The sequence below is a fragment of the Podarcis cretensis genome, assembly GCF_951804945.1.
Source record: "Podarcis cretensis genome assembly, chromosome: 17".
Taxonomy (NCBI): domain Eukaryota; kingdom Metazoa; phylum Chordata; class Lepidosauria; order Squamata; family Lacertidae; genus Podarcis; species Podarcis cretensis.
The window spans coordinates 12,601,383-12,621,594 of record NC_137187.1 but is presented as its reverse complement, the minus strand read 5'-3'; the positions used below and the strand labels follow the sequence as shown (position 1 = coordinate 12,621,594).

The window sequence follows — 20,212 nt, the reverse complement described above, 5'->3', positions numbered from 1 at the left end:
GTGGTGTAATCACGAGTGGGAAATGCTTTCTTCTTAAAAAATAAATAAATGAGTTTGGAGGCTGGTTCTTTTGTGCCCTGAACTTAGACAAGCACTCAGCTAGCAGTTCCCTCTTCCTGCAGCCTGAAGTGATTCAAAGAAAATGCTTTGTAATTTGATTTTACAGATACTATAGACTGCCCTGGAGATGAGGTGGGGTGGAGGGGCAGGGAAGGAAGGGAGTGTTAGAATAGTCGCATAGTGATTTTGATGGTGTGGGGGTGTCACACACCCTAGTAGCCTTGGGGATTGGCATGCAGTTGAGCCTCTTTGTAGGACCATGGAAAGCTGCTTGGTCATCACAATACTTGTTTTCTTAACCCAAAACTCTGGACTCAGGTACAGGGTCTTTACCTGTTCCTTCTTAAACTGGAGATGCCCACAAGTGCACCTGCATCCTTCTATATTCAAAGCATGCACTCCCCAGTCTTTGATTCGACAGACTTGCCCAAGTCAAAGATGGCTTTGGAATAACACATTTCCCTCGTCGTCATATATTTTAAAAATGTTTAAAAGGACACAGCAAGGACGGTTGTCTCTAAGCAGTATTATGTGCGAACTTAGACTTGCAAGGTTTCCTCTTCCTGCTTTTTAATGGAGTCAGCATCACTTTTCTTTTTAAGAGACCCTTTGGCTGACTTAGCAGGCTTAAAAGCCTCCTGCGGTACCAGCCACCTAATAAGTAAAGGGTCTCCCACAGAGCAGTTCCTCAGCATTCAGTGGCTTAGGATGGCTGGGCTTTTTGTTTACCAAAATGATTTTCCTCTCCACAAATAAACAGCTGGGATAATTAGTTCAATCTTCATCTTTCCCTGCACACCTGGTTGTGCTTTTCATTTCCCTTGCTGCTTTCACCTCAATGGATACTTACAAGTGCTTGTCTGGTTAGCCTTGTCAGGTGTTTACAGATGCTGCTGTTCAGCATTTTGCTTTCGAGAGTGAGTCCGAATGGAAAAAAGACTGGTGTGACACACAGCCTGAATGTGTGGTAAACACCGGAAGCTGCTGTCGCCCATGATTCTCTGTGGGCGCACCACAGCATCCTTTTTTATCCCTTGGTTTTTCTCCAGCGAAAACCCAATACATGTTGCACTGGAGATCAGAATGGAAAACTCCTTCACTTTCAGTGCCAATCAGGACTGTGCATGAATCTGCTGTTTTTCCACTCCCATGTTTGAAATGGCTCCAGGGATTCCTTCGTCTTAAGATTTGCGTGCCTTGCCACGCTGCAACATGGAGGGGCCTACTTCTGATGACACCATGCAGCGGGCGGTGGGGGATGAAGGTAGGAATTGCTGTTTGAATAGGGCAGAAAGACTTTTTAAAGTATTGCCCCTAGCCGAGGGTGGGTGAGTGGGTTGGGTTTGGGATCCATTTCAGACAGTAAAGTATATTATTGGGTGGCATCCAAGAGACCACATACAGCCATGTCTGAATGTTGGCCTTAATTGGAGTGTAACCAAATAAATACCCTCCAGATGTTTTGGACTACAACTCCCATCAGCTCCAGGCAGTATGGCCAATGATCAGGGAAGATGAGACTAATAGTCCACAATTTCTGGAGGGCAGCATGTTGGCTAACCCTGGCCTTAGCTTCACAGGTGGGCTATATCACGCATTATCTTAGGTGCACACTTCAGAATGCAAAAGGTGAATGTAACTGAATATACCATAACTATTAAGCAGGTACTCAGTGACAAATCTGGGTTTGCCTCTGTGTAATGGATCGGTGCCAGACTTAATCTTTGGAGACCTCAGTTCAATTTGCTGCTTAGCCCCCAAATCACTGTTATGGCAGAACTGAATCTGAGCCAGTGCTCACACAGATCCGTCTCTAGAGATTGCTTTCAGTGCTGGAATTTTAGCTGGAGCTGATCAGTAATAAAAGAGAGAGCCTCTGACCACGTGCAAAAGGCTTCTTCCAACAAAGTTTCATGATCCAACCGATGTTTCATCACAGATATCGACAGAGAGTTGCTGATTCATTTGTAGCTGTTTTGTAGTAGGCATATTTTTCATAGAGTGGCTTGGACTTCAATGAGAACAATTTTTTGAGCAATTAATGAATAAATGTTCACCTATGTAATATTTTTACCTGTAATCTTCCTGGAACAGGAGCTCAAAAAGCAGATCAGCAGCCAGCTCTTTCCCTCCAAACAGCAACAGCATTTCCCCAGGTCTTGAGAACTCCACCTACTCATTTGTCAGCAGGAACTGTTTCCTATGGTTTCAACTAGCAATTTCAGCCATTTAAGATTCAAATTAAAATAATTAATTTTCTTGTCTGATTGCAGTTAGGTTTTTCTTCAGGGTTTCAACCCTCAGTCTCCAACCTGCTTCCCTTTTCAAAATACATGCATTCATTTTCAAAGGGTTAGGTTCTGGGGTGGTGAGGGTGTTCTTCAAAAATATTTCCAGTAGCCCCAAATCTTTCTAAGGGCTCAGAAGCCTTAAGTCAATGATACTACATGTTTTTTGCAAACTGTGGATTATCCTTAAGCCTAGCACTTACATTAAGGAAGCAGTTTTGCGTTAATGTTTGAGGGCTGTGGGTGGGTACCCTACACCTGCTGGGCAACAGGGAAGGTCCGATCCATGAAATTCCAGTCTGTCTCAGTTCTGCATGAAAACAAGACTAAATCCTTTCCTTCTTGGTTCTGCATGGGTTTTTTTAGGGAAAACAGGCTGTGCAGAACCCAAAAGGCAAAAAAACCGTGGTATAGTTTTTTTAAAAAAACTATTCAATGAGGTGGTCCAAGGACTGCTGTTCTGCCTCTCTTCCTATAAAATACATTTCTTTTAAAAAAAGTTTAAACAGGTAATCTAGCCACCCACAGCCTGGAGCAGCCAGCATGCAGAGTTCCTTGCTGCTGCCTGCTTTGAATGCAATGCAACAAGTCCACCTGGGAGTGATGGGTTTTAATGACCTGTTGTTCTCGGGTGGAATGGCTGCCCCTAATAATGCAGCCATGGGTTGTTGTTTTTTGTTCCTGTGTAGTTCCTTCTAAGAGCAATGCAATGTTATCAAGTCCTGCTGCTCTCATACGGGTTTGCAGTGTGCAGTGACAAGGAGCCCCATGCACTAGCTAAACGCTCCAGGCTGTGAGTGTTTGGTTTACCTGTCATGACAAGAAATATGTTTTATAGGAACAGAGGCACTGCTGCAGCACTCAGACTGCCTCGTGACCTGGTCCAGGTCATGATCCTTCCAGATTGAATCAGGCGAGTCTGCTTCAGAATCTGAGTTTGGTAGATTTAGAGCCAGTTTAAGCATGGTGTTCTCCTACAAGGGCTTCTCAGCAGCCACAGACATGGCTAAAGGTAAAAGTACCCCTGACTGTTAGGTCCAGTCGTGGATGACTCTGGGGTTGCGGCACTCATCTTGCCATACAGCTTCCAGGTCATGTGGCCAGCATGACTAAGCTGCTTCTGGCAAACCAGAGCAGCTCACAGAAATGCTGTTTACCTTCCCGCCAGAGTGGAACCTATTTATCTACTTGCACTTTGACGTGCTTTCGAACTGCTAGGTTGGCAGGAGCAGGGACCGAGCAACGAGAGCTCACCCTGTCGCGGGGATTCGAACCGCCGACCTTCTGATCGGCAAGCCCTAGGCTCTGTGGTTTAGACCACAGTGCCTCTGTTCTGTAAATATGAAGGATGCACCTATCAAGTTGTGACCTGCAGGCTTTCCTCATGCTAGAGATAAGTCAAAGGCTAGAGTGATGGTCGGCTCTCATTACTGGGTACCATATTAACATTTGAGTAGTAGGAGCATGACTTAAATAAGGGGAGCTGCTTTATCCCCCATATAGGACTACAGTAAATGCAGTACCTTCTTGATGCTTGTTTTTATCCAGCTTGAAGCATTCTGTTTAAAACCAGAAATCCTTATTATACGATATTGAAACTGATGTTAACAGACCTCCTTAGTGTACTCTCCACTTGCTTCTATAGCAGGGTCTAAATATTTCTGTGGCTATAGTTTGCCAAAGTGTAAATTTCATCCAGTTATTAATTTGCCTAATTCATTAATTTAAGTACAGTGTGCACAACCCTTTTCATGTGATTTGAATCTCAGGATGCCCATAATAGGGATGCAGTTTTAATAGGCTTAATTGGGATATTAATCAATTGCAGCTTTAGCTGATTGATCTGTAAGGCCGCAGATTTAATCGATGGAGCTGTGTGATACTTCATTTTGAGGCTGTTGCAGTTCTGGCGCTGAAACCTCCCAATTTTGCACCAGTGCCCTCTTGTATGCCATGCAGAATAAATAATTAAAAGTCTCTTTGGGCTCGAAGTGCCCACCCTCATAGGTGTCTGCATGGTTGGAGTGCTTAAGTGTGTCTTCATGATTTGCTGCTCTGATGTTGGCTTTTATTTATCACCATCTGTGTTTCTGCATCATGTGTGATGGGTTCACTCAGTTGCTTCCAGGTCAAAGACAGAACAAAGTTACCTGTGCCTCAAGGGAGGCTGTGTCATATGTCTTTGTCTTGAGTTGATAGCCACTCTCGGTTTAATAAGGTAAAAAAAAGGCATCAATATCAAGAACTGGGTTTCTGTTTCTATGTTTGTTTTTCTTCCAGTCTGTAAACTGTTTTTCTTGCATCTTTTCCTGTCAGCTACATCATCTGCTGCTATTTGTGAAGACTGAATAGCCATTTCATTGCTGTATCCGGTTCTGTTTAGGGCAAGTGAAGATTAATGGTTGTGCTGGTTAAATGGTTTAAAAGTATTCATTTTATTAGAGTGATTTAATTAAAAGTCATAATGTGAAATCGTTTATTATTTAAAATCATAGCAGTAAGATATGAGAGAGGACAATAAATTGAGGCTAACAGCTAACAAATTATGTGTTCTTTAGTTGCTGATAATAACCCATGCAAAGTCCTACTTATTTGAATGAAAGATAATTATGTGGAGTTGGTAATGAGTAGTGAAGTTGCTAAAGTTTGCAATTTTTTGATTCATAATACTAACATTGGCAACTTACTGGGGAACCTGCAACTCTCTAGAAGTTGCAGACCACATCTCCCATCATCCCTGACCATTAGCCACGTTGTTTGGGGTTGATGGGAGTTGCAGTCAAACAGCATCTGGAGAGCTACAGGTTTCCTCACCCTTCTTAGAATACTTGTTCTGTCCTGAGATGAGCATTATGATCCAAGAGATCTTCACAGATTGTATCTCAGATTGTAATCCAGATTGTTGAGAAACTCATCCCTCATGCTCGCTCACCTGTTTATCTGGTACCTTGAACTGCCCTGAGTTCTATGGATGAAGGGTGCTATGCAGAGATAATTATAACCCTGCTACAGCAGCTTTTCAGGCACCAGGTATCCTGGAAAATGTCACTGCTACCAGCAATCTGATAAGTGGGAAGCAGGTTGTGGAGTTGGGGCTCCAAGGGCAGTTGATATTATTGAGATCAGGAATATGGCTTGGAATAAATAAATCTCTTTCTTTATTTCTTTCTTGCGGTGTGGGAAGCTTGGTTTTCAAGCCCAATTCTGAACTGACCAGGTTGTGAGGTGCTTATTCCATCATTAGGAGTGAAAGACAGTGGTATGTGTCATTTGAGATCCTGTAGTTGGAATTAATGAGATAATTGAACATGTGCTTCTCTCTGCCATTGAATCTAAATGAGCAGAGGATCTATTTCGCTATAACGTTTTGTAAATGGCCAAGTGCTTCTATTGCTAACTAAACAAGTCCAACCCTTGTAGACCGTGTGGCAACCATATGTAAGCTGCTCTGAGTTATTTGGAAGAAACGTGGGGCTTTAGTATCCATACGTTAAACTAGGCTCAATTAAAGAGGCTGCTTCTATCACAAACAGGCATATGGCCAGGACATCCAAGGGCAGACAGAGCTCAGGGTCGTACAGACAGTCACAGGCCTTTTGTGTTTGTTTTTTTGGATGGCAGCAACATCCTACTGGATGGCACCTGTAGTAAACAGATGGTAGCTGTAATAAATACATTTTGCTGGCATATTAAGACCGCATGGTTTGATCTGCATGTTTATTCCCTTGAACAGAAGACTTGTAATAGAGAGGGTGTTCTGAAAGGCCATTCAATCTTTGTGTGATTTATATTGCCTCGGAGTTAAGGAAACTGGCTGATTCTGTGGCAGAAAGTTTGTGTATCTCTAGCAAGAGGGAGTTGTTGCTGTCAGAATATGTTCTTTAAAAACATGTGAAATTGTTTAGAGCCTCAGGTCGGTATCCACGGTCTTTCAGAGTCAGATTAAATACAGCTCTTTTGTGTGCATTCTGTTTTATGAAACCAGTATTGTCCCGAGCAACAGCTACAGGCATTTGAAATGGGCTGCTTGCTTTTTACATCATAGGGATGGCTAGCTTGATATGCTAAAAAGCATTATATTTGTATATGTCTGAGAGAATTTGACAGTACATCAGTAGGTGCCAACAGAGGTGCACTGGTGCTAACATGATCTTGTACTACTGAAAAACAAGCATGGAAAGAGAAAAAGTAGTGTCCTTTCTAGAGACAGTGGTGTAACCCAGCACAACAAGGCCAACATGGGGTACCCCAGATGTTGTTGGACTACAACTCCCATCATCCCTGACCATTGGGTCATGCTGGCAGAGCAACATTTGGAGGGCACCATATTGGCTACCCCTACAGAATAGGGTGAGCTCCCGTTGCTCGGTCCCTGCTCCTGCCAACCTAGCAGTTCGAAAGCACAGCGGGAAGGTAAACGCCATTTCTGTGCACTGCTCTGGTTTGCCAGAAGCGGCTTAGTCATGCTGGCCACATGACCCGGAAGCTGTCTGCGGACAAACTCCAGCTCCCTCGGCCAATAAAGCAAGATGAGCGCTGCAACCCCAGAGTTGGTCACGACTGGACCTAATGGTCAGGAGTACCTTTACCTTTGCAGAATAGGAACCTTCTGGAGATTCTCCCATCAGGGCCAGCCATAACTAAATTTTGACTAGGTGGGTGTGTTTTCTAGACCAAGAGTCCAAGAGTTAAGTTGCTGGAAGTGGAGCTGGAGGCTTGACCTTAGATGGGAGGGGGGCGTCCTGGGGTCTGTAGGCAGCAAATATTGCTTTGAGAAGGCAAAGGCAGACTGCCAGGCCCCTAGTATTTATACTAAGGCTTCATGCTGATTGCTGATTGCAGCAGCCATTGTTGTACACTCTTTCCCCCTACTTTGTCAGAATTCTGTGACAGCATATGCCATCCACGGTGGCTCGCTAGACTAAATCCCAGAATAAAGTCAAGAGGTTCCTTGAAGTCTCTGACACCCACACCCTCCCTGAGTGGACTCAAAGTTTCCTCAAGCCAAGAGTAGTTGAATTCTGTTCCTCACCTATCCCCTGGTGTAGTGGGAAGGGGTGGATGGTGAAGACGACAAGGAAATTGGTTCATGATCTATTCATTTTCTTTCAGGAAATGTCACTAATGTATTGCATGATTTAAAAATGGAGGGTTCTTGTCTGTAAAAGTTTCAGAACACCACAGGGAGGCTGCAGTTGACTCTAGGAAGGTTCACATGTCCCCCATCACTACCACCAGTATGTTGAAAGTACATGTCAGGAGGTTATTGAGTTATGCCAGCTTTGGTCCAGAGAACTGGTAGATGTGGAAGTCTGAATGCACAATGGAGGATGGGTTGATTGCTATGTACTGTCATCACAATTGTGGGGTTAGCTGGCACAACCCTCTGGCTCTGTCTTGCATCCTTTGAATGCATGAAGAAAGTCATATGACATACATACATTCGCCATCCTGGTGGGAATACCTGAATAGGATATTATAGAAATGCTGAATAAGATATTATAAAAACAAGCAACCTCAGGGGATGTTAAGATTTTTTGGCAGCCAGGAAATAGAAACAGACTGAAGAAAATAACGATTGACGTTAGGGAGTAGAAGGATGCAATCCAGGGGGAAAAACAAATCAATGCAACAACACGAATGCACAATTCTTCATTCGTATGGGGAAAGCTATAGCTCGGTAAAGCTGTCTGCTTTACACACACGAGGTCCCAAGCCCAATTCTTGGTACCTGCAGGGATGGCTGAGATTGACCCCAGTTTGTTGTTTTGGCTATGCATGGTCAGCATAACCAGTCAGCCTTGGCTCCTGAGCTATATAAAACGGAACAGTGTGTTACGGTTCTTTTGTAAAGAGAAGGTGTAAAGAATCTTCCCTCTGTGCCCTATCCCTATCAGCTAAACTAAATGCCTTTTGGCTTATAGGTTGAACCCCCAGTTTGTAATTAAAATTGTGCTTTCTAGAACCTTCTGTGTTTTCTAGAACATTCTGTAACTCCGGTTTCAGGCATGCAAGAACTTTTAGAGGGATTAAAATCATGCTTGAAATCAGGTCTGGGACTGGACTCTGCTTTCATCTGGAAGGAAGATTGCCTGGGAGGGTGGACACCAGGTCCTTGAAAGAAAGGAGAGGCATGCTGAGTGCAATAAGTAGTGTCAAAGAAATAGCAAAAAATTAGCATTTTTGCCAAATCAGGCAGCACTTGTTGCTAAGAACCCAGCATTCATAAATGACTGTACATACATAGTGAATAGCCTCCTGAGTGACGTTACGTATCCAAAACTCCAATAGATATCTTATAGAGGTGTTTACTTCAATACAGAATCCATGTCTAGGTGATACAGTCTACATGTTTCGGAGATTTCTGCCATACTTTTTATGCTTCCATTCCTCTAGGTTGGGGAACATTTGTCCCCTTGCTAAATTTCATCTTGCACCTAGGCATTTTCAGAAAACATAACATATGCCCCCGGTGTGGAACTACTATGAAACTAATCAAGCTTAAGTTTCAAGGCTCCTAATCCTCGAGGGGCCCCAAAAGAAACTATAATACATACCCAGTGCTTTAAAAAGTGCATCTTGCATGTCTTAGAACATTCCCTAATTTTCACACACACACACACACAACTCAAAAACTATAAAGCATACCAAATTTTTATTCACTCCAGTAACTTTGACATGTGATATAATCCAGTATAGCAATTTTAATCAAAATCTGAGCTGTAGTAGTTTATCTTTTTAAAAAATAAATAAATGGTGGTGATCTATCATGGAACAACCCCATTGAAGAAGAAAACAGTGGTTACATAGAGCTCATTGCTGGTTGTGAAGAGGCCCCCATGACAGTTCAGGGCCCCCAAATGGAGATCTTCCACTGTATGCCCCCCTCCTTAGGAAGAGCATGTTTAAAGAACAGCTGGCAGGCATCATTCTTGTGGGCACATATTCCAGAAGTGGCACCCAATGCCACCCCCAGCCCTGCTGATCTTTTCTGAGGGAAGGGCAATTGACTAACACTGCTTTTGTGTGTGTGACAGTACTCACAATTGCCTCTTAATTTGCTGCCTATTTCATATGGGTACCCATGGCACTTTTATGGAGATATGAGTACCAGCACTTTTTTTAAAAAAAGCAAAATAAACCCCAACTCCTGCTAGTGGCTGGTTGGGCTTCTACTGAGAGGCACTCCAACACGGCAACACCTTAGTATCATCTTTGTAGACTTTTGTATTTATTTATGGTATTTTAATAGAATTAAGAATATTTAACAATGAAGAGCACAATTAAAGATAGTGTTGATTCTGCTGTGGCTTTGAATAGGAAAAAAAAGTTCCCTCACCCCTACTCTAGAAAATGAGGGAAAGGTCTGGCAGAAAGGGACTGCCAACTTTCTTTCCTAGCTAGGTTCCTAGACCTATGACAGCTGCTTGACATACAGAATTTTTGGCAATGGAAGCTTTTCCTGGCAAAGGGATAAAGGCATAGAAAACTTCATCCACTGGACCTTGTCAGGAAGCTGTTAAAGGCAAGGAAGCATGGCCAACTTTAAAAATAAAAATGATCCTACTGGTAAGAAATAGTTGAACTTTCTCTGTAGCTTAGACTCATCCAGGTTAAAAAAAAATCCACATGGACTGAAGTGGTGAAAGAATGATTTATTAAAGACAACCTTAATAGTACTATATTGCACTTGTATGTTTATTTGATTTTATGTTTGATAAACTATATAATAATATATGATTCCTGTTTCAGATGGTATTTTTCTTTTTTGGGTACTGGGAGTCCAAAACCTTAGCATTGACATGTTTTTAGGTAGCCTTAGCTGGTTGCTTTCTATTGTATGTCAAGAGATCATAGAATCATAGAATCATAGAATCATAGAGTTGGAATAGACCACAATGGCCATCGAGTCCAACCCCCTGCCAAGCAGGAAACACCATCAGAGCACTCCTGACATATGGTTGTCAAGCCTCTGCTTAAAGACCTCCAAAGAAGGAGACTCCACCACACTCCTTGGCAGCAAATTCCACTGTCAAACAGCTCTTACTGTCAAGAAGTTCTTCCTAATGTTTAGGTGGAATCTTTTTTCTTGTAGTTTGGAACCATTGCTCCGTGTCTGCTTCTCTGGAGCAGCAGAAAACAACCTTTCTCCCTCCTCTATGTGACATCCTTTTATATATTTGAACATGGCTATCATATCACCCCTTAACCTCCTCTTCTCCAGGCTAAACATGCCCAGCTCCCTTAGCCGTTCCTCATAAGGCATCGTTTCCAGGCCTTTGACCATTTTGGTTGCCCTCCTCTGGACACGGAGATGGCAGTCTGTTTTTGTGATGTGCAAGTTGAACATTATTAGTTTAACGAGGGACTAGTGTATTATCTGTGGCATCCTGGCAGGCCTCTGGGACTTCCCATAGTGTGGCTACTTCCCCCCAAACCAGAGTTGTGAAGGTGTGATTGATGCCCGGCAGCTGGGAATCATTCTCATCAAGGACATCCCGCCCTCCGCAATAGACTATTGCTTGCTCATGCCAACTCATACTCGGAGACTGGGCTAACAATTGATCTGGGCTGAATTGCCATTAAGAATAAGACAGAAACTAATACGTTCGGCACTGGAAGATTACCAAGTGAGAGAAATGCATCTCTAAAGCAGCCACTGGAAACGGGGAAAGCAATAACTGATTTCTAGCAGTCATTTAGGCTTGTTTTTGTTTCTTCCAAATGGTTTCATTTACCCCACTTGTTAATCTCAATAAATTACAGTGGTACCTCGGGTTACAAACACTTCGGGTTACAGACTCCGCTAACCCGGAAGTAGTACCTCAGGTTAAGAACTTTACCTCAGGATGAGAACAGAAATCGTGTAGCGGCGTCGGCGTCACACCCCATTAGCTAAAGTGGCACCTCAGGTTAAGAATGGACCTCCGGAATGAATTAAGTTTGTAACCCGAGGTACAACTGTATTAGATATGTTGCTTGTTTAAGGGGTGAAGAACTGAGGTAGAGTGATCGTCTTTGGAATGTCCCTCTCTAAATGGACACAGATTTCTTATTTGGATTTCTGTTATGGTTCTTCCTATACACTATGAAGTGTTCTGAGTTTGAGATGGGCAATTGCTGTGGTCCTTCAAAGAGGTCAGACTAGCAGAGTCTTTGGGCACCTCCAGGGTGCCTGCCTTTTGTGCAGATCTGCCTCGCATTTGGGCAGATGTCCGTAGGTAGCCTTTGCACAATAAATTAAGGTTACCAGATTTTTTCCCCAGTGAATCTGGGGGCACTTTTCAGCTTCCTACTAAATAGATGGATTTTGTCAGGGGGATTTTGTAAATCTGGGGACTGTCCCCGGGAAACGGGGACGTCTGGTAACCTTACAATAAATGCACCTTAATCACCCACCACAGAGCAAGTGAATATATTGCGATAAATAGCAACAACTGAACAGCACTCTTGTGCAACGAAATCCACTTCCAGAAAAGAAAACTGGATTTTCTGAGGCATAAAAAGAGATGGAAAAACATGGCAGAAAGTACCGCAACATTGTGGACTCAGCTATACAGCTACAAATAAAACGTTTTAAGTGTGTTGTAAAGTTCCTCATGAGAAGAGAAGACTCCCTGGAAAAGACCCTGATGTTGGGAAAGATGGAGGGCACAAGGAGAAGGGGACGACAGAGGATGAGATGGTTGGACAGTGTTCTTGAAGCTACCAGCATGAGTTTCACCAAACTGCGGGAGGCAGTGGAAGACAGGAGCGCCTGGCGTGCTCTGGTCCATGGGGTCACAAAGAGTCGGACATGACTAAATGACTAAACAACAACAGACGTTCAGTATAGAAATGTGACACTAGATAGTGACAGTGAGCTATGGAAATTTCAATGTATTTTTCAAAACTTTTTTTTTATTTTAAAAAAGCATTTTCACAGCGTTTTCTATATGTGCGTATATTCCACCTGTGTAACCGCTGCATTATTTTTGTGAAAATAAATCAGCAGTATTGTTCAAAGTGGCCTCTTCTGGTAGCGACCTTAGAAGTGATATTTGTGCCTTTGAGCAACCACTGGGAGAATGATGCTCATCCTGTTCTGGACAGGAATGAATCCCCCTAAGACCTAAAGCAGCAAAGCTGGGGGTGGGGTGGCTCCTAGAATCAAGCTTTGCTACCTCAACCCCAAGAGCCTCTGTGATGAAGAACATCCTCCATCTGCTGAATCTGACGTGCCAGTTCTGGCCAGAGATTGCCTGGCCCTGGTAATCTATAGTAACATTTAAAATTGACTGTGGTTTAAAGCATCATATTTGGGGCTACCCTTAAATGCTATGTGAAACTGTAGTTAGCTCAGAACACAGCTGCAATGACCAGACTGGATGTTGGGAACAAATTTAGACTAGTGCTTAAAGAACTGGACTGGCTTCTGGTGCATTTCTGAGCACAATCAAACATGTTTGCACTTAATATGGTGGATTGGGAACTCTAAGCAGTGGTGGTGCCTTGTTTATGGAATTCTGTCTCCAAAGACGCTTACCTTTTCAGCATCAGTCGGTGTGATCTGTTTGTTTTCATAAAGATTGTTTAAAGTTTTGAGTTTTCAATTATTTTAATCTGTTGCTTTTGATTGTTGGTCTTGATTGTGCTTGTTTGATTTTTGTATAGATTCTTATTGATCCTTTTCGCTGCAGGACAGTGTGCAGATGGCATTAAATAATACTAATAAAGTGTGCGTGCGTGCGTGCGTGCGTGCATGCGTTCGTTTAAAACCTGTCTGCATATCAAAGAGGCCTAAAATGCAATCTCTTACTGAAACTAACATTCAAGACCTTTAACAGTCACACTATAGGTTTCTCTTGCTGGAGTTAAGTGATTGCTTGATACTAAAGGTATCGTAATTTAATATTATTATTTTTTAGTATACTGTTTGATATAGGCACCACAAAGTAGGGACTGACCCTCACCATATGGGATTGGCATGGTGTTTAATAATATAACGGAATTCTGTAAAGTAAAACTGCCCATCTATCTTCACAGGGCACTATACCACCTGCACTTTAAACAGCAATAAACAGCAGTATGTGAAATGATGATGATGATGATGATGATGATGATGATGATGATGACAGTCAATTGAGAGATGTTTGAAATGTATTGATGGAATTCGTCAGTTTCGATTTTCATTTGTGTGTGTGTTTCTTGGTAGAAGATCACAATCTGGTATGAGGGTAAATAATGTGGGCTATTTTTTGTTTGCACAACATTAGCTACTTTACAACTGCATGAACTACAGACAAGCCACAGACAAAGGGCTCTTCTTCAACAAAAACAGCAGAAGAGGCTGTGGTTGAACATCTTGCCTTAAGTGGACACCAGCTGCTCTTTCTTAATTGGCTTGTTTGTTGACTTACCAAGGCCTCTGTTGCTGTTCAGCTAGGGAGAGGCATAGGGTTAAAGAGCCCCTTTACCTGTGTCTGGAGAAGTCAAATGTGTTGCTTAAAAAAAAAAAGAAAAATGGATTGAGCTCAGGCTGTGTGTTGTGGCTCCAAATGGAAAGCCCCAGGAATGCCTAGAAGGAAAATGTGGACTGCTGGTTTCCTAACTCTGTAAACAATCCAGCATTAATCTTGGTCTGTGGCATCACTGTTCAGGACATTGCTTTTGATTTCTCTTAATTGCAGGATGGAACCCCAAAATTCTATACACATATATACCAACAGTTATTCATTATTCCTTGATCTGAAGGGACAGCAAATTTTGATTGCTTGGTATTTCTGCTGTCCATCATTGACCCCTTCTCTTCCTCCAAAAGGGGAGAGCAAGTTTTCTCAGTGATCTAATGCTGAGCTTTGGGGCCCAGTATAAGCTCCCTCATCCTACCCAGTTCTAGACTGGGCAAGGGGCTGGTGGGGACTTTGACCTTCACTCTATGACTCTGAGGACCTTGGAAGTCAGTGTGACATCTCAGTGTGACTTTGGAGAACCTCCAAAGTCAGTGCAAGGTCACAGAGACCATCTGCTGTTCTCTCGACTTGGGTAAAAAGCGAGTGCTCTCAGCAGAATTAAAAAATGGCAAGCACATTTGTGCCACCCTGCTCTTGAATAATATTTTCATTTGTGCTTGATTTTGCCGTATATGGGTGATTTCATGATCAAAAGCAGCTTGCTTGTGACATTTAGGTCTTTTTTTCCTAAATAAAAAAAATCAGCAATCTTCTGTGTGCGGTCAAGACGAACCCAGTAATTTCTTCTTCCTTTCCTTTTACAGGCTCTCTACAATTCAATCAAAAACGAGAAGCTTGAGTGGGCAGTGTAAGTATATTGTGAAGAATTAATGAGTTTTAAAAATGACGCCTGTTATGGCATTCCGCTTGATATGCAGGCAGCATATGGAACAGATTCTAGATCTTGCAGAAATCCACCCCAGCAATCCAGGGGAGCAACCCACCAAGTCCTCTTGCATTCATTTGCTGTATAGTCATTATTCATTCAGGAGAGCTAGTACTGTATGCCAATTAAGAGACCGAGCTGCAGTGGACTTGAAAGGTCACGGGTTCAAATTCAGCCCAAGCCATGAACTCATTAGGTGGCCCTTAGCCAAACCAAGCACTTCTCAGCTTCAGTCTTTCCTTCTATTTGCAATGTAAGGATAATAATGCTGACAATACCTTACAGTAGTGTTGCAAGGATTACTGAAGTATGTTTTGAGAAGCACTTAAATACTATAAAACAGACATTTGATAGACAGGATTATCTAGTCCAAACCCCTGCAATGCAGAAATATGCAGCTGTCCCATACGGGGATTGAACCTGCAACCCTGGCATTATCAGTACCACACTCTAACCAACTGAGCTATCTTCTCCCTCTCTCTCTCTCTCTCTCTCTCTCTCTCTCTCTCTCTCTCACACACACACACACACACACACACACACACACACACAAAATTTATTTATTTATGGTCACCTTCCAGTCTTATTTCCAGGACTGTTCCCAGAATAAAACAATTAAAGTGTAAATACAAAACGCCAGTAAACTAAAAGTTACAGAATCATAAAAGCCACCACTGAGAAGGCCCGCTCCGCCCAGTAGCCACCTGCCTCACTCAGCAAAGTTACTTGCAAGAGACCCTGCTCCAAAGATCTTCATGTATAGCTAGATGCATATGGAGACACGTGGTTCTTCAAGTTCTCACTCTCCTAAATCACGATGGGCTTTATAGGTTCAAACTTTGGGGAATGGCAGGGCTCAGTGGTAAGAGCATGGATACAAAACACCCCAGGTTCCATCTCTGGCATATCCATGTAGGACTGGGAAACACGTCTGAAACTCTGGAGACCCACTGCTGGTTGATGATGTCAGCACTGAGTGAGATGGAGCAGTGGTCTGACTTTTAGGCAATTTCTGATGTTCTTAGACTGCCACTTTCAGTTGAATCTGGAAATGGTTCATAACGCCCAGTCCCAGTTGGTAATCTAAGTAGCCTCACACTACACTAAGTGAAGTCTTCAAACTGTCTTCAAAGTAAGCCTCATTTAGCTCATTACAATAATCCTGCCTGTAATGTATATGTAATTTTCATCTCTCAGAACAAATGCCTTGTACATACACTCAGGGTGGCTTGATGGTTATTGCCTCCTCAACTCCTGCCCTCCCCTTTGTCTAGTCACTTGTACTCAAGCACTGGAGATGCTTTTTAATTATTGTTGCTTTTTGTTGCCATAACAATTTAACAGATTTATAGACTGCTTCATAACATAGAGCCCATTGAAGTGGCACATGAGATAAACAACAAAATAAAATTCAAACACACAACTTCTAAAAGCAAGAAAACAATTTACTGAGAGATACAACTGTGCCACAAATGACTGGGTCATTTCAGAAAGCCTTCTTAAAGAAAAATGTCTTTAATAGGCATCTAAACATTATGACAGTAGGTGTCTCCTAATTTCGGCTTGTGATCGATTGCAGAGAACTGGAGCTATGACACCAAGAACCTGGTTTCTAGTACAAGATGAGCACACCTCTGGGGCATAGAGTGCTCTCAAGGGGACCCAGCAGAGAACATACAGGAGAAGGCAGTCCACTAGATACCCTAGTCCCAAGTTGTTTAATGTGTATCCAGGAATCGCAGTGTGCCTTTGTTCCTTCCCTTGAGATTATGCAATTGCTCATGTTACTGGTTGAGGGGGAGATAATTCTGCTGCACTGAGTTTTGTTGTTCCAATGGGAAATGTGTCCTTGATGGATAATTCTTCTCATGGCACAGTTTCAGAGTTTCTACTCTGCCTTACAAATGTGCTGTTTTGATGGTGTTTTATGGGAATTTTTTGAAATAGTGGAGATTGCACATCAGGAAAATGTGCTGATTTGTGCATTTGGACTTTAACTCCCTGGTCCACAAAACACTGGATGAGCTGTCCTCAAAGCTGTAACAAGAGCGCAGGTTGTCAAACCCTTATTATATCATGAAATCCACATGCCTGCTGTTACTCCGGCTAGCAAAACGAGTTGTTAGCGATGAAAGGCCACTTGTAAGGGTGGAGGACATTTTTATTTGGCTCGGAAACTTCATCTTAGAGAGAGAAATTAAATCCTCGGTTAATCTGTGGCAGCATGATTAAAACACGTGCTTAGTTTTCGGCCTTTTATCTTCCAGGACATTGTGTCAGAACTTGCTGAGTAGAAAACACGTCTCGGGTCAGATTTCTTCCTGTTGGCTTGTTGTCTCGTGTTTGTCTCTTGATTAACTATGGATAGCTTGACAACGAACTGATATCAAAGATAATTAATTGCGGAAGGCCTAATGTACCCCACTTCGGCTGCTTTCAGGAAGCTAACAATTGGAATTCAAAGCCAAGCATGAGGAGTCCAGTGTCTGCCAAGACACTTTAATCATTCCTCTCTGTCATCCCTGCTTGCTTGACTTCCTTATGATGCTGGTGCTTTCTGTAGTGAGAGAGAATCGTGGCTGTTGTGTGAAGGCTATGGCAGAACAGAGGATGTCAGTTTAAATGCAGCCGTGCCCATTTTGATGCTGGTAAGAAGGCTGCTTTTATGGAGGCAGCTTTTGCTGCTCTAAGAGCTTTCAAGTTACACCAACTGCAGTGGAACATCTGCAGGCTCTTTTCCTGCACTGATGGTGGTTTGCGGGATGAAAGATGCCATAATTACCCGTTCAGTATTACTGAGTCCTTTGCACTCCCATGACAGTAGCAGTCACTATCAAATTGCTCCTGGTGATAATGGAAGTTAATTATTATTATGTATTATTATTTATACAGTCCCATTAGTGTACAGTTACAAAGGGGGAAAAATAGGCAAGGCCCTCACTTCAAAGAGCATCCAATTTAAAGCAAATGGGGGAGGGGGGCAGGCAGGGTGGGAATGAGAGGCAGGGATGACTTTTGGGATAGGGGAATGTGGGCAAGTGCAGTTACATTGATACCTAAAAGCAGATCATTGGAGTAGCTGTGGTCCTTCAGGATCTTCACTTATATCAGCTGCTGCTTTTGACATCATGTGGTTTCATCACTGTTGAAATCAGCTGCCAGCCTCCACTGTCTGAACTACCCTGTCCTTCATTTAACCTTCATCCATGTACTTAAGAGTGGCCACAGGAACTTACCTCCCTGCTCCTCTTTCTTCTTCTCTACTGATGGAGAAAGCCGTTTCCCTCTCAGTAGCACTTACAAGAGTACCCAGTTTTCTAGGGCCATCTTGCTTGTGATAGCATCATGGAGTAGAAACCAGCCAATTTAGAACACATGTGTCATCATGGAGACTCTGCCCTGAATAACCAGGGAAGGTGGAGAAGTGAAAAGGTAAATGACCAGGATGGGGGGGGGGCAGGGTGTAGCAGAGGATGACAGAGGGTGGGTAGAACTCTGTGTTCTTTTAACTATACCGTTTTAGAACAGTGCAGTTTAGATTGCAGTTCCTTTGCCAAGAGCTCCCTTGTTGGGCACATCCCTCCGTAATGGGGAGGAAGCCTCTCCCCTACTACCTCAGTGAAACTCATACCTCTCAGGCTTCGACATGGGCTTTGCAGGTTCATAATGTTCATCACAAAGAAGAGGTGAGTGCATTAGGACCTTAATTCCATATTCCAAATTCTTTTCCAGCTCTGGAGCCAAAGAATTCTGGGCCAGAGAAGAATCTCTGCCAGAAAACAATTATTTGGGGCTGGAGCACTGGAACACAAGATTTAGATGGCCCTTGGGAAATGTAGAATCTACAGAATCAAACTTATAGGACTAGATCTTGTTTTGAGAGTGCCCTGCAGCTCAGTGGTTGGGCAGATCCTTTGCATAAAAAATACTTCCAGCATCTTTGTCTAACATGGTCTTGGCACTAGATTAACAGGAAAGACCTCTTTGAAGAGCCACTACCAGTCAGAATAGACAGTGCTGAAGCAGATGGCCAAGTGAGCAAAGTTAAATGAGGTAGCTTTTTACTTTGATAGAATCATGAGTTGAAAGGGACCCTGAGGATCATCTAGTCCAACCCCCTGCAATGCAGGAATATGTAGCTGTCCCTTTTGGGGATTGAACCTGTAACCTTGGCGTTATCAACAGCACACTCTAACCAACTCAGCTATCTAACCTTTTTGATCAGCAAGCATATTCTGTACAGTCTACACCACCCGAACTCCTGACATTATACAGGTACTCCACACTTGACAAGGACACTTGTGGAATTACTTGGTTCTGTTTGGAGTAATTTATAAACATCTTAACATTTAGAGGGTAGAATTGCTTTTCTTGATTAGGGCCAAGGGGCTTGGGGAAATGAGCATTAGCTGATAAAACTCGAAATAAGCGACGGCTGCTGTGTTTTTCTTCAACGGTTAGGAAGCAAAGGAGATATTGCAGAGGACTGATTTATCATCCATCTATGTCAGACTCCTTAAGATGACAGAATTTCCACCAGGAAAGATGTCTTCAAAGGGTGCATTTTATAGTTTAGATAGCAGTTCTGTTAATTGAGACCTGGGCTGTGACTGATTTCAGCACAGAGAGAAAGACAGAATACATGTATGGCTTTTCTACAGCCGTGACAACAAACGTATCCCAGATCCAGGCTCTCCTACCAAGAAGGCGTCCAGGTTGTAGGCCTGAGAAAGGCCTTTCTTTCTCTCTGACCTTAGTAAGTTGCTGTCAACTGGAGCAAACTACATTGGGCTAGACAGACTCTGTATAGTGCAGCATTCATTCAAATGACTGTGGCCTCTCCACTGGTGCTCCAAAGTGAGCCCTGTGCCCTGTGGGAAACACTGTGCTGTGCTTCTATGGGTGCAGCAGATGGCTCTTACATTTTAGATCAAATAACAGCTCTCACTCCCCTTAGTTGATGTCACTCCAGTAGTATTGGAACAAAATGAACTAGTGCATTGCTGATGAAACAGAGGGGGAGAACTTGTTGACAGTCAGTTGGACAAGAGGCGTTCTCTGTCTAACTGCTCTTGTTCTGTGCTTTAAACCAGAATCTTGAAGTTATTTGCTGCAGTCATTATTTGCAGGATTAAACCGAGGCAATAAGTCCTTGGTCAAAAATGTATGGTACACAGAGAGCTGCTGCCCCTGGTTAGCATTCCGACATTTTGCCACTTAAAAAAACGTTATGTCATAGTTCATACTTTTTTAAAAAAAAACCTGGAATCCTATATGCCTTTACAACTACATTCTACCTTCCGTTCCTTCATAATCTTTACACTCAAGCGAGAGACATCTTCTTAACAACACCAAATCTGGCAATTTTTTTACAACAGTGGCATATAGCAGTGATGATGAGGGTGATGATAGTATACCACCTTTATCTTCTAAAGATCTCAGGGTGGTGTACATGGTCATCCTCACTACAATGTCATCCTCACTAC

At 42.9% G+C, this 20,212-nt stretch overlaps 1 protein-coding gene across 7 annotated transcripts in view; it reads left to right on the top strand.

Annotated features, from left to right (window-relative positions):
- Positions 1-20,212, top strand: part of PSD3 (pleckstrin and Sec7 domain containing 3) — a 152,137-nt gene that overhangs the window by 109,103 nt on the left and 22,822 nt on the right. For all 7 annotated transcript variants that reach the window (XM_079959225.1, XM_079959226.1, XM_079959227.1 and 4 more), the window contains one exon: positions 14,605-14,648. In XM_079959225.1, coding sequence (XP_079815351.1) covers positions 14,605-14,648 — 44 coding nt within the window. The remainder of the gene's footprint in view (positions 1-14,604; positions 14,649-20,212) is intronic.